The sequence below is a fragment of the Leucoraja erinacea genome, chromosome 4 (genome assembly GCF_028641065.1).
Source record: "Leucoraja erinacea ecotype New England chromosome 4, Leri_hhj_1, whole genome shotgun sequence".
NCBI lineage: Eukaryota > Metazoa > Chordata > Chondrichthyes > Rajiformes > Rajidae > Leucoraja > Leucoraja erinaceus.
In genome coordinates this window covers 45,619,034-45,635,724 of record NC_073380.1, presented here as the reverse complement: position 1 = coordinate 45,635,724, position 16,691 = coordinate 45,619,034, and the positions used below count along the sequence as shown (strand labels likewise).

The following is a 16,691-nucleotide window of genomic DNA, read 5'->3' as shown; positions in this document are numbered from 1 at the left end:
ACCTCCCGGTGGCTCAGCACTTCAACTCCCCCTCCCACTCCGCCTCTGACCTCTCTGTCCTGGGTCTCCTCCATGGCCACAGCGAGCAGCACCGGAAATTGGAGGAACAGCACCTCATATTCCGTTTGGGGAGTCTGCACCCCGGGGGCATGAACATCGACTTCTCCCAATTCTGTTAGTCCTTGCTGTCTCCTCCCCTTCCTCAGCTCCCCTGCTGTCTCCTCCCACCCTCCAGCCTTCCGGCTACTCCTCCTTTTCCCTTTCTTGTCCCCACCCACCCCCACCCCTGATCAGTCTGAAGAAGGGTTTCGGCCCGAAACGTTGCCTATTTCCTTCGCTCCATAGATGCTGCTGCACCCGCTGAGTTTCTCCAGCTTTTCTGTGTAACCTTCCAATTTTGGTTGACTGTTAATAAAACAACTACTGACCTAGAAGACATAATGGCTTTCTGATGAACTTCAGGCGCCCTTTCCATCCTCTATATCGACAGCAGCAGCCAGCTGCCCAGACCCTGAGACCAAACTCTAAGCCAAATACCACAATGGTAACAGCTTCCTATTAAAAAAAAGGGCACACTGCTGTTACAAAGTACTACAATTTAATATCAACGCTAAATCATCAATACACTTGTGTAACAGATCATGATAGGAATAGATTGGGTAGACACACAGGGTCTCTCGCCCAGAGTTGGGGAATCGAGGACCAGAGGACATAGGTTTAAGGTGAAGGGGAAAAGATTTAATAGGAATCTGAGGGGTAACATTTTCACATCAAGTATGGTTGGTGTATGGAACGAGCTGCTGGAGGAGGTAATTATGGCAGGGACTATCGCAACGTTTAAGAAACAATTAGACAGATACATGGATAAGACAGGTTTAGAGGGATACAGTATGGGCCAAATGCAAGTATGTGGGATCAGTGTAGATGGAACATGTTGGCCGGTGTGGGCAAGTTGGACCAAAGGACCTGTTTCCATGCTGTAAAATTCGATGACACTATTTCTACATCATACATGTAGGCTACCGACATATTTCAAAATACATGGTCCCACCTTGTTTATTTTGATATTTAAAATCAATAAAGTATTAAATATTGTAAGTTGTGCAAAACAGAGCTTCAGTTAAAACAATCCCAACCCCAATCTGTGAGAAGAAATTGAATGTTTGACTATCAATTTTTTTTTACATTAATTCTAAAGCCAATGGTGGATCATCTGAGGTTATGGAGAAACACATAAGGTGCAGATATGTGATGTTGGTGATGATTACAGCAAAAGTTCCTCAGAATTGTGTCCAGGACCCATCTTGTCTTTAGCTGCTTCAATGTTTTTCCCTTCATCATAAAGTTGAAAGGATGAGCAATCAAGCAATTATGAATCAATCTTTACCCAATTAAACAAAATGTTATTATTACAAGACATACATGGATAGGAGAGGTTTAGAAAGATTTGGGACAAACGCGGGCAGGTGGGACTAGTGTGGATGGGACATCTAGGTCGGCTTGGGCAAGTTGGGCTGAAGGGCCTGTTTCCATGCGGTATGACTCTAAGACTCTCTCTCTATGATAAGATAACATTCTGCCTTAGCTTGAAACCTGACAGGCAATATTTGTTGCACACAAGTACTAAGACTATTGCCAGCAAGTGGGAATCTAATCATCACCCCTTAATGTTCAGTGGCATTGCAATTGTTAAATTGTCCACAATCAAACGCCTGTGGTAACTATAGCCCAGAAACTTTGCTGGACTAACTACAAAGATCATTCTTATAAAAGCAAGTCATAGGCTGGGTATTCTGGGTATTAGGAAGTGGCTCACTACTTAATGCTGCAAAGCCTTTTCACCATCCATAAGGCCTATCAGAAATGGGGTAAAATATTTTCCACACAAATGTGGACAGCTTGAATAACAATCAAGAACCTTGACACTATTCAGAACATAGCAGCCAGTTTAATTGGCATCTCATCAATCATCTGAAACATGTGCAGGTGCAACATGCTGGTAGGGTGTAACATCTACAAGATGCACTGCACATCTTCATATGTTCATGAGCTCCAGGAGCGGAATTAGGCCATTCGGCCCATCAAATCTACTCCGCCATTCCATCATGCCTATCTGTCTTTTCCTCTCAACTCCATTCTCCTGCTTCCTCCCCATAACCCCTGACAAGAAATAATCACTAATCACTAATCTTTGACAACATCTTCCAAATGCATGATCCCTAACACCTAGCAGGACGGTGGCAGCAGCCACAAAGAAACATGTATTGACTTTCTCCCCAAATCATTAAACGTCCTGACTTTTAAATAAATCAAAGATAGACACAAAATGTTGAAGTAACACAGCGGGACAGGCAGCATCGTTGGAGAGAAGAAATGGGTAATGTTTCGGATTGAGAACCTTCTTCTAGATACAAGATACAAGATACAAGATCTTGTATCTTCTGACTGGATATGAATAAGGTTAGGTGAATGAATGGATGAATAATGTAAAGAGCAATGTATATTGGTCCGAATGGTATATGTATCGGGTTTGAGGATTAGGTGTGTAATGTAATAAGGGGATAGATGCGTTAAATTTGTACAGCAATAGATAGCAGTGTATGAAGAGTCGGAGGCAATTGATTTATATAGATTTTGAATGTGATCAATTTATAATGTATGTAGAGTTATGGATGTGTGATGTATGAAGAGGAAGGAGGAATCATGTATTTATATGTGTAGATGTGAAACAAGATGGTTAGTAGAGATAGAATCCATAGGGTGATGTACAGTATGTTGGTCAATGCAGATAACTGAATTTGATGAGATTCTGATCAAACAGGTGGCCAGATTGTTTGAAGAAATGATCCCATGGAGAAGAAGAAGAGTTTTGTAGGAAGAGTGTCAAATGATGTTGTATGGAAAGAAGTAGACGAACAAAATACGTAACTAAATGGATGATGTGCGATGTGCTGTTTAAGAAGTATCTGCAGATGCTGGAATATTGAAGGTAGATTAAAATGCTGGAGAAACTCAGCGGGTGTCGCAGCATTTATGGAGCGAAGGAAATAGGCAACGTTTCGGGCCGAAACCCTTCTTCAGACTGAAGTAGGGTTTCGGCCCGAAACGGTGCCTATTTCCTTCGCTCCATAGATGATGTATGATGTGCTAATTGATTGACTTTAAGAAAAAGGAGCAGAAATAGACTATGCAGTGCTTGAACCTGCTTCATCATTCAAGAAGCCCATAACCGATCTGATCCCAGCCTCAACACCTTCTTGCCGGATCCTCACAATCCTTCACTTCCCCGGAATACAAAAATCTATCGGTCTCAGCCTTCACCTCAACAGGGCACTTGGGCAAAGAACTTCACAACCTTCTTAGAGAAAGCATTCCTCCTCATCCCCATGAAGGTTGCGAATTCTGTTCTGGTCATCATTGTGCAAAATTATAAGTTCCTAAACTGCAGAAACAAAATTAGGCCAGTCGGCCCATCATGGCTGATCTATCTTTCCCCCTCAACCCCATTCTCCAGCCTTCTCCCCATATTAATCAGGAATCTGTCAATCTCCACCTTAAAAATATACATTGGCCTCCACATACTCTGTGGCAATGAATTCCATAAATTCATCAAGTTCTGACACAAGAAATGCCTCCTTATCCCCTTTCTAAATTATTTTATTCTGAGGCTATAGACTCTGATCCTAGACTCTCTCACTGGTAGAAACATCCTCTCCACATCCACTCTATCAAGGCCTTTCACTATTTGGTATGTTTCAATGAGGACCCACTCATCCTTCTAAACACCAGTGAGTACAAACCCAGTGCCACCAAAAGCTCATCATATGTTAACCCAATCAATCCTGGAATCATTTTCGTAAACCTTAAAGTGCTTCTTAATAACAAAGGAGACATGTTCCAATCCTTCAGCATTGAATCCATTTCCTTGATGAGAAAATGGGAATTGGTTGGCAATATTGTATTCTATCCTGTACCAAAAAAACTATCCTGTAACATTAAAATAAGTGTTAGCATACACAGTGAAGAATGTTAAGAATCTTTACCACCGAAGTCTGTGGAGGCAAAGTCAGTGGATATATTTAAGGCAGAGATAGATAGATTCTTGATTAGTACAGGTGTCAGAGGTTATGGGGAGAAGGCACGAGCATGGGATTAGGAGGGAGGGATAGATCAGCCATGATTGAATGGCAGAGAAGACTTGATGGGCCGAAATGGCCTAATTCTACTATCACATGATCTTATGATCTTAATGAAGATTACCACGGTAAAATTGGTCAACTGGGTCAATAGGCCGATGAATGGCAGATGGAGATAATTCAGATAATTGCAGCTTGTTGCATTTTGGAAAGACAAACCAGAGAGACCAAGTGGTGCAGGTACATAGGTACATCATTTCATTAAAGTGTGAAACAGGTATACAAGGTGGTAAATAAGGCATGTGGCATGCTTGCCTATTTGTCAGTGCACTGTGCACAGGAGTGGGGCCATCATGTTACATCTGTACAAGATGATGGTAAGATCACATTTGTGGTACTGTGTCACCCAGCTATTGGAAGGCTGCCTTAAAAGCAGAAAGAGCTGAAAAAAAGATTCTTGAGGAAGTTACCGAGCATGGAAGAGTTCAGTTATAAGGAGAGGTTGGATAGGCTGGATCTTATTTTCTTGTAGTGTACGAGGCTGAGGAGTGATATTATGGAGGATTATAAAATCACGAGGGGCATAGACAAGGTGAACAGTCACAGTCTTTTCCCCAGAATAGGGAAGTCTCAAACGAGAGGGCACAGGTTTACTTTGAGGGAAGAAAGTTTTAAAGGGGACCTGAGGGATATTTTTTTCAAACAGAGGGAGCTGCGTACATGGTATGAGCTGGTAGAGGAAGTGGCAGAAGTGGGTACAATTGCAACATTTAAAAGACTCTTGGATGGATACAAGGATAGGAAAGGTTGGAAGGATATAGGGCAGATGCAGGCAAATGGGACTAGCTCGGTTGGGCAACCTGGCCAACATGAATGCGTTGGGCCGAAGGGTCTATTACCATGCTGTGAAGCTGTATGATCTTATTACTCAGTAATAGAGGCAGTCCATTCATCCTATCGGGACTGTTCCGCCATTCAATTAAATTATGTTGGATCAAATCAAGTCAAAACATTTGAGCAATGGTGGAGCATTTTAGTTGGGTTCCTTGAAAACAAATCAATTGGAATGGAAAGTCTTTGCAGATTTCTGAATTCAAATACTAATGACTTTAAACATACACAAACTAATGAATTAACTCAAATCTGGTACCTAGAAGACTAGCTGTATAGTGTAGACCAAAATTAAATTATACTTAACCAGTATTAGGAGCCATTCTTGTGAGAGTGTCTCATATTCAACAAATGTTGACAGAATGGCCAGGATTAAGCACCCGATCACTAACAAAAATCTGTTAGGTGAGAAACAAAAATTTCTGATTACAAGCATCAAACAGAAATAACAGTAACAATGAACAAAAATGTAGCAACATTTCCAATCAATATATAAGTTTATTTTAGTTTATTATTATTAATGTCATGTATCCAGGTACAGTGAAAAGCTTTTGTTTGCATGATATCCAGTCAAATAAAGTAGTTTAGATAATTAAAGAAAAGACTATCATGATTGGAAGGAACATGTACAGTACAATACATTTCAGTGCATGGGGCAAAAGTCAGACCTTTGGATAATTATATCACCAAAATAAACTCAGATTGCGATTTGGTACACATATATCAGGAATGAGTGAAATGGATCCATATAAGATTTGTAAACAACACGATCTGTACGGAAACATATTCACTGCGTTTATGGTTTAGACATAATTGCCTTCAATATTCTGCCTACACTCTGCAAATCCACATTCATGTACAGAGCTTCTTAGATACCAGAACATTATGCATTCATTTTATCTAGTTAGAAAATCATGTGCAGCAAGCATGTTTTCAATGCGCTCTTTCAAAGGGCGAGGCTCATTACTGAAAGTGCAGCTCAGGATCCAGAATTGATTGCCCTGACCTATTCAGACATTCATGGTGTACAGTATGTCGATCAGCTTTATGTATAGTTAGTCCCTTGGGATGGTGGGTTGCAACTACGGTAATAGAACATGTCATATGCTTAAGCATATTGTTTGTGCATCCTTTCAGTCAGTCTGAATTTGACTGCTGCAGTAAACAGTTTTTGTTCAATGCACATGTCTCAGTAAGCTACTTACAACACTAATTGCCAGGACTCGAGAGATTGCATAATAGGAAGAGGTTTGGCAAGCTGGAACTTTAGCCCTTGGAGCACAGGGTGATCTCCAAGAGGTGTATAAAATCATAATAATATATTTTATTGTCATTGCACATAAGTGCAACGAGATTTGGGTATGCAGCTTCCATCTGACATCATAACTTAAATTACTAATAAAATTTAAATTTAAATACCTCGAGAACATGGTTTGTAAAAAGAACATTAAAACAGTAAAACAGTCAAATCAGACTAAAGTGCAGATGTGTCTGTGCTACGTGACCATCCGAGGGAGACAGCCCATGGGGGTGGGGGGCACGCAGTAGGGCAGGTTCAGAGCAGCTAAAGCTCTGGGAATGAAGCTGTTCTTGAGTATGAAGGTTCGGGCGTAGAATGCCTTGTAACGTCTGCCAGAGGGAAGTAGTTCGAACAGTCCATTACAAGGGTGTGAGGAGACTTTATGGATGCTGACGGCCTTCCTGAGGCACCGTGTGGTAGATGCCCTCCAAGGCTGGTAGCGGTGTCCCAATGATCTTCTGCGCTCTGTGGACGATGTGCTGAAGAGCTCTCCTCTCCGCCTCCGTGCAGCTGAGATACCACACAGGGATGCTATACGTTAATATGCTCTCTGTCGTGCAGCGATAGAAGTTTGTAAACAGCTGTTGGGGCAGACCAGTCCTTTTCAACGTTCTCAGGAAGAACAGTCGTTGCTGTGCCTTTTTGACCAGCGCACCCATGTGAGGTCCTCTGAAATGTGAGTGCCCAGAAACATAAAGCTGGACACTCTCTCCACACTGTCCCCGCAGATGGAGATTGGGGCGTATTCCCCATTCTGTGACCTCCTGAAGTCGATAATCAGCTCCTTGGTCTTGGAGGTGTTTAGTGACAAGTTGTTTCGTGAGCACCATAGGCCATGAAGGCAATAGAGAGGTATGATTGCACAGTTAATTTCCCCAGGGTTGGGGAATCTAAAACTAAAGGCCTTAATTGCTTTTTTCGGCAACTGCCGGCAACTGTCACAGTCGTAGTAGGTCACCGAAAAAGCAGCGACTGGACCCCCCCTTTATGACCAGCTACGACAACCTATCACCTAGTCGACGTCAAGCTACGGTAAGCTACGGACAACTGGCGACCCATTAGGACGTCCAACTATGACCACACCTACGACAACCTACGACCACACAGGTGACAACCAAAGTCAACCTACGTCCAACCGGACAAGCTACGACAAGCAACGACCCTGTCAGCGACAACTGAAGACAATTCAGTCGCCGGCACCTGTCGCTATTTGACGTAGGTAGTCGCCAATGGAATTCACCGAAGTCAGCATCTGGCGACAACCACCGTCACCAGGCGACAACCTGCGTCATCCTGGCGACAACCTACGACAGCATCTATGACAGGAGAAGACAAGCTACGTCAAGCCCACAGTCGCCGAAAAGTTTTGAAGATTTCAAAATCCAGCGGCAACCAGAAAATCTTTATGACTCTTTAGGCGACTTGAGGAGACTACTCACGACCATACAGGTGCCACCCCGCAAACCATGTGGCGACAGCCTAGTCGCCTGTAGTCACCAAAGAAATCACCTAAGTGGGACAGGGGCTTAAGGTTTAAAGTGAGAAGGTGGACATTAAGGTAGAAAAGTGGACATTAAACTGGAAAGAGTGCAAAGAAGATTTACAAGAATGAGGGCCTGAGTTCTGAGTTATAGGGAGACATTGAGCAGGTTAGGACTTTATTCCTTTGATCATAGGACACGGAGGAATAACCTTATAGGAAACGATAATATCATGAGGAGCATAGATAAGATGGATGCATGGGAATCAAAAGCTAGAGAGCATAGTTTTAAGGTTAGGACAGGAAAGATTTAATAGGAACCCGAGGGGCAACTTTTTCACAGTGTAGTATGTACAAAGGAAGTGGTTGAGCACATAATCCTCTGACATTTTCACCACCTCCAATGAGATCCCACCACTAGCCACATCTCCACCCCTTTCCGCATTCCTCAGAGACCTCCTCCGCAAAGCCCTGGCCAACTCGTTGTTTCCCACCCTAAAGACCCCCTCCCCAGGTACTTTACCCTACTACCGCAGGAGATGCAACAATTGTCCCCATATCTCCTCCCCCTTCCCAGTTTTCTGCCCAGTCTTACTGTCACCGAACACATTTTATCTCTACCACCCACTCCCCTGATGTTAGTCTGAAGAAGGGTCTAGAACCCAAAATGTCACCGATTCCTGCTCTCCAGAGATGCTGCCTGTCCAGCTGAGTTACTCCAGCATTTTGCGTCTATCTTCGATCTGCAGTTCTTTCCTACTCAAGGAAGTGGTTGAGGTAGAATAACAACATTTAAAATACATTTGGACAGGTGCATGGACAGGAAAGGTTGAGAGGGATATGGGCCAAAGGTGGGGGATCCAAATGGGGCGAGCTTAAATAGGAATAGGCGGGTTGGGCTAAAGGGACTGTTTCCATGCTGTATGACTGTGAATCCACATAGACCCACATTACACTTGAAGATGCTTTTCAGAAAACCTCAATATTATCTGAGCCTTTGGGGTTATTCAACTATTCAGCGAAATGAGTGAGGAATCCCTAATGGGAATTATAGTGCATAACTAGTCTGGTATTTTAAGGCCTTAATTGTTGATTCAAAGACATGAGTTCAATCCCAATATATAAGCTGATGAAGTAAATACATCCAGAATAAAAGGTTAGTAATGGTGACCACAAAACTCTGGAGTTTTGCAAAAATCTCTCTCACTAACTAATGTCGTTCAAAGGAAATCATACTTGTTCTGGTACATCTGATTCCAGACCGAAGGCAATGTGGTTGGCTTTAATTGGAATCTGAAATGGCACACAAATGAAGGGCAATTTTATCTGGGCATAAACACTTTGACAGTGATGCCCAGATTGAATGTGTATTGTAAAAAAATAATCACACAAATGAAAATTCCATTCAGGGTTTATTTGTGTAAGGACATATAATTCACCCAGTAAGCTTGTAAATGCCATTGACCATATCTTCTCACTACGCACTCTCCCTTGTAAAATGGCTGTGTATAGAGGAAGAAAATCTCAATGAAACAGGATTTAATCCAAAATTATGGCTTCAGACAGACAATGAAACCTGCCCCTTGCTCTTGAAATCGGCGGCCTTGGTTATCTTAAACACAAGTGATTGAAACGTTTCCTTAAACTTAGTTTGACAACCATAGAGCCTTTAAACCACTAAAATTCAAATTCCTGGGTAATGTGGAAGCTTAAATGTTGATGACTTCTTCACAAATGAATCTGCATGTATAACTTTCCTATCATCATGACTTTTGAATCCAATTCTGGTTAATGTCTCTTTCTCAACATCACAGCTATTCCTGCCAACAATGTTCATATAAACCACAAGAGGGACCCAATGCTCTGTGTGATTTATTGATTGCTTATACACCAAACTCTTCATAGTCACTGAAGATAGACACAGAAAGCTGGAGTAACTCAGCGAGACCGTAGTCCTGTAGCAGGACTTCATAGTCACCCTCTTGCATCTATATTTTATGACTTTTTAGACTACAGGTTAAATGAATTACCTGAACAACTTATGTCTCAGCAATTCTGGCCAATTTTCACACCCGTAAAAAAACAACTTTATAAATGTTATCTCTACTTTTTTTCAATTGTTATAAAACATAATGATTTGGGTGCAACTGTAGATGGTGTGATTAGTAATTTTGCAGATGACAATAAATTTGATGGTATTGTGGACAGTGAAGAAAATTCTCAAAGGTTACAAAATGATTTATATTAACTAGGAAAATTAGCAAGGTGAATTTAATTTAGACAAGTGCAGAGGGAAGCATTTTGAACAGTTAAACCAGGGCAGGATATGCACTATACATGGCAGGACCTTGGGGAGTGCTGTTCAACAAAAGGACCTGCTTGTGCAAGTACATAGTTCCCTGAAAACTGGACTGCAGGTATGTAGACAGGGTGTGAAGAAGGCATATGGCATGCTTGGCTTCATCGGCTGAGATGCTGACAACAAGAGTTTGGATGTTGCAGTTGTGCAAACATTGATCAGGCTGCACTTGAAGTATTATGTGCAGTTCCGGTCAGCGCTTTGCAGGAAAGATGTGATTAATGTGATTAGACAGGTACATGGATAGGACAGGTTTGGAGGGAAATGGACCAAATGGTGGTAGGTGGGATTAGTTTAGCTGGGACATGTTGGGCCTGTTTCCACACCGTATCACTCTATGACTCTAAGATATGATTACACTAGAGAAGGTGTAGAAAAGATTCACAAGGATGTTGCCTGGATTGGAGGGGCTTGGACAGAGGTCATAGGCTGGGTCTGTTTTCCCTGCAGAAATGGATGTTGTAAGTTGATGTGATAAAGGTACATAAAACAGTGAGAGGCATAGATAGGGTAGATAACATGTGTCTATTTCCTGCGGTTGAGGTAGCAATGTTACAAAATTTTGAGATTTAAAAAATCAAGTCTGCAATTTATCCCATCAGATAAAGCATAAAAATAAGTTTAATTTGACACCTAATTCACTTTCATATCTCAAGTATTTAAAAAGGTATGGCCATTTTCATACTCGGAAATTAGCATCTTGTTCCCTATTGATTTTCTATGGACATAACAAAAAAGCTGTGATCATGGACAGTCAAAAGCCCATAACCTTCTTAAAAATTAAGAGAACTGAATGAAATTTTCAGTTATCATAGATTGAACCATTCTGAAACAAATATAAAATAATCTTACTTGGATGACCTGAAATTAAAGCATATAATTAGTTAGTTACCCAATTGTAGCTAATTTCAAACTTCAATTACTAGATCTAAACATCTATCCATTTCTTAATAAATGATTAACATTTTTAAATAGCCTAAGTGTCCAAATAATATTCACAAATAATTCACAATAAAACATGATTTTTAAATCTCATTTACATTAATTTATAGGCCAAATGGAAGGAATTTTGTGTTCAATTGCTGTAAATTAAAGTCCATTTTAAATCGGCTTTCCGGTGGGTTCCTGTGGAACGCGCTGGTTTAGAACGTTCACATTGCGCTGGATTTGTGCCCTCAAATGCCCAGAAAAATACTGCGGGATATAAAGAGCCCAAAATGAGCTACTCGCTATAGAAAACTTTATATACAGGGTTCTTAAGAATCCCCTTTTAATGTAAAAATAAGGTACATACCTTTAATTGTTTGCTTTATAAAACCCTGGGGCTGCGAGAGGTCGCGGGTTTAGAGAGTGTTTTTTAAACTACTATAACTATTATACAAGGTCATAAAAACTAATAATACTTTTTGCGACGGGGCCTTTCAGCGATTTTTTGTTAATGATTTACTAGGCTGAACATCTTCGATTGCAACAGCCTAGTAAAAATCGCGTTTTAAACTCGCCCCCTCTAAACAGCGCCAAAATCGCGCACACGGCCTGGGGCAGATTCTCAACGACGATTCAGGTAGGTTTTGCAACATACCTAGTTGAGGGATGTAAAACTAAAGGGTATATGTATAAGGTGAGAAGAATTAGGTCCAAATGGGATCTGAGAAGAAAATGTTGCACACAAAGAGTATTGTTATCTGGAATGAGCTGCCAAAGATGGTGGAGGCAGAAACAGTAACACTATTTAATTTAGTTTAGTTTAGTTTTGAGATGCAGCGCGGAATCAGGCCCTTCGGCCCACTGATATTGACACTATCCTACACACACTAGGGACAATTTTGTACATTTACCAAGCCAATTAACCTACAAACCAGTACGTCTTTGGAGTGTGTGAAGCAACCGAAGATCTCGGAGAAAACCCACGCAGATCACGGAGAATGTACAAATTCCGTACAGATAGCACCCAGAGTCGGGATCGAGCCCTGATCTCCGGTGCTGCGTTCGCTGTAAGGGAGCAAGGCTACCACTGCGCCACCGTGCTGCCCTTTACGAGGCATTGTGACAGGTGGTGGCATGAGCAGGGCATAGAGGGATTTGGAATTAAAGCAGGGGAGTGAGATTAGTATAGATAGACATGATGGTTAGCGGGATGCTGTCGGCCAAACCTCCTCCTGCTATGTTGTACAACGCTATGACTTCTTTGAACCCCCCCCCCTAGAAATCATACAATGCCACCATTAAAGATTTACATAACATTACAATAGAGGCTCGAACCTGACCTCTGGTGCTGTCTATGTGAAGTCTTCACATTCTCCCTGTAACTGCGTGAGTTTCACCCAGGTGCACCAGTTTCCTCCCACATCCCAAAGATGTGCGGGTTTGTAGGTTAATTGGCCTCTGTAAATTGCTCCTAATATGTAGGGAGTGGATGCGAAAGTGGGATATGAGAGAACCAGTGTGAATGGGTGATTGATGGCCGGCATGGATTTGGTTTCATGTTACCACGCTCTGTCTTTCAATCAATTCTTTCAGTCAAATGAACGGTTTTTGAAGACATTGTGTGTTAAAGATTAATCAAGGCACTCTGATTATTTCTGTGCTCTTCCTCCAAGGCATGGAATCTTTAACAACCAATCGGAGAGAATAATGCAGGCACTATATCTATCAGTGAACAAACACGTGGGGCAAAATATGGCAACAGAAATAACATTGAGCATGTCAACAGGGTACTGATTTTGGATGATCAGCCATGATCATGTTGAATGGCGGTGCTGGCTTGAAGGACTGAATGGCCTACTCCTGCACTTATTTTCTATGTTTCTAAGTATAATACGGCAAACAAGATGGCAGCACGGTAGCGCAGCATTAGAGTTGCTGCCTTACAATGCTTACAGCACCAGAGATCCGGTTTCGACCCTGTCTACGGGTGCTGTCTGGAAGGAGTTTGTACGTTCTCCCCGTGACCATGCAAATTTTCTCCTAGATCTTCTGTTTCCTCCAACACTTCGTAGACATACAGGTTTGTAGGTTAATTGGCTTGGTATAAATGTGAATTGTCCCAAGTGTGTGTAGGATAGTGTTAGTGTGCGGGGATCGCTGGTCAGTGCGGACTTGGTGGGCCCAAAGGACTGTTTCCCCGCTGTCTCTAAACTAAACAAAACTAAACTAAGCTGATGAATTCCAGCATACACATACGAGCATTTAAAACTAGAAATAGGATGTTATTGGCAATAGGTCCTCTTATTTAAGTGAGTACTAACAATTCTTGCTGATCGACAACACTAAAATCAATGCAGAAATTTTCAAATTGAATGGTTTATTAATTAAAATCCCGCACTCTGAATTTCATAAATGTGGTTTTCGAGATAGGGATGTATACTTCAAAATGGTTAATCTTATCTCTTGAAAGTTATAAAAACATTTGCCCCTGCAGTAATGACACAAATAGCTACTTTTAGCTGTTTTCGCAGGAAATGTTGTCACAATATAATACCTTCTAATGTCACATGATCAGGAGACCCTTTGAGGAAATGCTTGTGCTGCAAAGATTTCAGATATTAGTAATTGTGGATACTTTCATTTCAATTGAAGGATTCACATTCCACTATGTTATGATTTTTTTAATAAAAGAAAAATACATATTCATTCTATTCACTCTGGCACATTTGACATTTTAATTTAAAAAGGGACTAAGTATCTTTCCCCCCCCCCAAAAACCTATTTTGAATACTCATTAGTAACATTTGTAGAGCACACAAACAGGCCCTTTGGCCCACCATATTCATGCAAACTTTTTTGCCCATCCATACTAATCCTATTTATTCATTTACAGTACAATGATTTTTTAATTCCAGGTAACCCATCTCCCCCTTCACCTCCCCTACCTCCCAACCCTCTGTGTCTCACACACAACTCACATCTTCTTCTTACTTCTTAAGCCCGTTGCTTATCTAGGGAACATAAGCCATTGACAAATGTCCTCCGCCTCACTCGGTTGTTGGCAGTTCTTTCGAGATCTCCCCAGTTGAGCCCACTCTCAGACATTTCTGTCTGGACACCTCTTCTCCAGCTGTTCCTGGGGCGACTTATTTTCCTTTTTCCTTGGGGGTTCCATTTCAGGGCTTGCCGGGTGATGTTTGTGGCAGGTTTCCTGAGGGTGTGTCCAATCCAACTCCATTTTTGTAAGTCAATGGGCCCCTGGCTTGTTCTTTTCCACAGGTCCACATTGTTTCCTTTGTCTCTCCACCAGATGTTAAGAATTCTCCTAAGGCAGGTGTAAATGAATGTTTGCAACCTGTTTGTAGTGGGTTTTGGTGTTTTCCATGTCTCTGATCCATACAGCATCACCTGTTTCACATTTGAGTTACAGATGCGTATTTTGACACAACTCACATAGTTTTCTTGTTCTTTTTTTCACGTTTCTCATCCTCTCCTCTCCTACCCACCATTAGCCATTTGCCCATCATCTCTTCCCATCTGGTTCCATGTATCGCCAACCAGCCTCTGCCCACCCCTCAACTGTACTGACAGACTTTTCTCTTCCCTCTCATACATGATGCAGGGTCTCAACCTAAAATCACGACTTACATATTTTATGTATATCCACAAATGCTGCCTGAGCCACTGAGTTCTTCCAGTGTCTTGTTTATTTGTTCCAGATTTCAGCATCTACAGTCTCTTTTGTCTCTAAATCCTGTACAGGTGCACAACCTTTTATCCGGAGTTCCGGAAACCGAAAAGCTCCGAAAACCGGACATTTTTTCCGGGATGTCGTCTGCACACCAAAGCTCGCGTTTGGCGCCAAACATGACCCGAAACGACCCACGGTCAACCCAGGTCTGTACTACTGTAGTGGCTGCCTCCTCCCCGGAGACCGGGGAGACACTTAAACATCTGTAAATCATTGCTTAAATGTTAGTCAGTTAGTTTGGAGGGCTTTTATGTGAAGGGGGGGGGTGAAGGGGGAAACTTTAATTCCTAGTCCCCTACCTGGTCGGAGAGGCGGGGAGCGGGCAATGCCTTACCGGGTCGCCGTGCAGTAAGCTCCGGAGCACTGTGGCCGCCAACTCCCAACATCGCGGAGCTGGGGCTGTGGGCGTCCGGCCATGGGCGGATCTGGATTTGGAGCGCCGCGCAGCCAGGGGTAGAGTTGCCGGGGTCGGAGCTCCAACCGGCGCTGCCCGCGGCCGGACGCCCGCAGCCCCAGCTCCGCGATGTTGGGAGTCGGCGGCCACAGTGCTCCGGAGCTTACCTGCACAGCGACCCGGTAAGGCATTGCCCGCTCCCCGCCTCTCTGACCAGGTAGGGGACTAAGAATTAAAGTTTCCCCCTTCACCCCCCCCCCACCACATAAAATCCCTCCAAACTAACTGACTAACATTTAAGCAATGATTTACAATGATTCCCCGGTCTCCGGGGAGGAGGCAGCCGCTGCAGACTTTTCAAGCCGCCCGCACTACCTACCTAATCTACACTAGAAATCCGTGAAGTGTCTGGTCCCAAGGCTTTCGGATAAAAGGTTGTGTACCTATACTGCCTTGCCTATTCATGTATCTGTCCAAATGTCTCATAAAACATGATAAATGTTTCTAAAACCTGCTCTGGCAGCAAATTATTAATCTTCAACGTTCAATGGTTCTTTATTGTCACATGTGTGCTGCACAGTGAAAATATTTTTTCACAGCTCACACTTGCACGAGTCGCCATATCTTGAGAACATTTACAAAAAATCCAAAGTCTGGTCCATGTCCTGATCCAGGTAAGCCCCAGGCCGCTGCAGAGCCTCCTCCGAGGCCCTTGACCAACTCAGCCTGTGAACCAATATCCCTCTCCTTGCCCGACCGTTTCTGTGTCCCAGAGCCACCCCCTTGACTCGCTGGTCTTCAGGGCCGAGCTCGGCATAAAGGTGCTGGAGGCAATACCCCGGGTCTTTTCTTTGCGGCGGCCCACTGGGTCCTTCTTTGTTCACTCTTTATGGAAATGAACCTCGTACCTCAAAACCATGCTCCTCCCCTTTTTCTTGATACCCCTTATCATGGGAAATATTGACTGGCTACCCGATATATGCCTTTCATAATCTTATATCAGTTTGCCTTTCAGTCTCCTCCACTCCGGGAAAAACAAGCCCAGTTCGTCCAGTCTCTCCCCATAATTTAAATCCTTCCATCCAGGCAAAAATCCAGGTGAACCTTCTCTGCAATCTCCCCAGCACAATCCAATCTTTTCTATGGTCTGGGAAAAAAAGCTACACAGAATATTTCAAGAGCAGCCTAACCAGACTTTTGTAGAGTTGTCACATAATGGTCCCTCACCTATATTCATTTCTATGACCTATGAAGGCAAGAGAGTGGCAATCATGTTCTGTTGGTCCCCCAGTCTACCTACTACAATTTTTTAGAATGTACTTTAAAATCGATAACACCTACAACGCTGCTGATGAGATTGGAATTTTATCAGGTTAAAGTATTATAGTTGTAAGATTTCACCTGCCCTTGGCTCGATGCCATGTGTCATTGAACACACGAACTGGGGATGAGG

The 16,691-nt window shown here is 42.6% G+C and overlaps 1 protein-coding gene across 2 annotated transcripts in view; it reads right to left on the bottom strand.

Moving 5' to 3' along the window:
• The window catches only part of kcnq3 (potassium voltage-gated channel, KQT-like subfamily, member 3), a 309,684-nt gene that overhangs the window by 88,207 nt on the left and 204,786 nt on the right, over window positions 1–16,691 (bottom strand). For both annotated transcript variants that reach the window (XM_055634158.1, XM_055634157.1), the window contains exons 2-3: window positions 5,335–5,425; window positions 429–555 (exon numbers count right to left, since the gene is read on the bottom strand). In XM_055634158.1, the coding sequence (XP_055490133.1) occupies window positions 429–555; window positions 5,335–5,425 (218 nt within the window). The remainder of the gene's footprint in view (window positions 1–428; window positions 556–5,334; window positions 5,426–16,691) is intronic.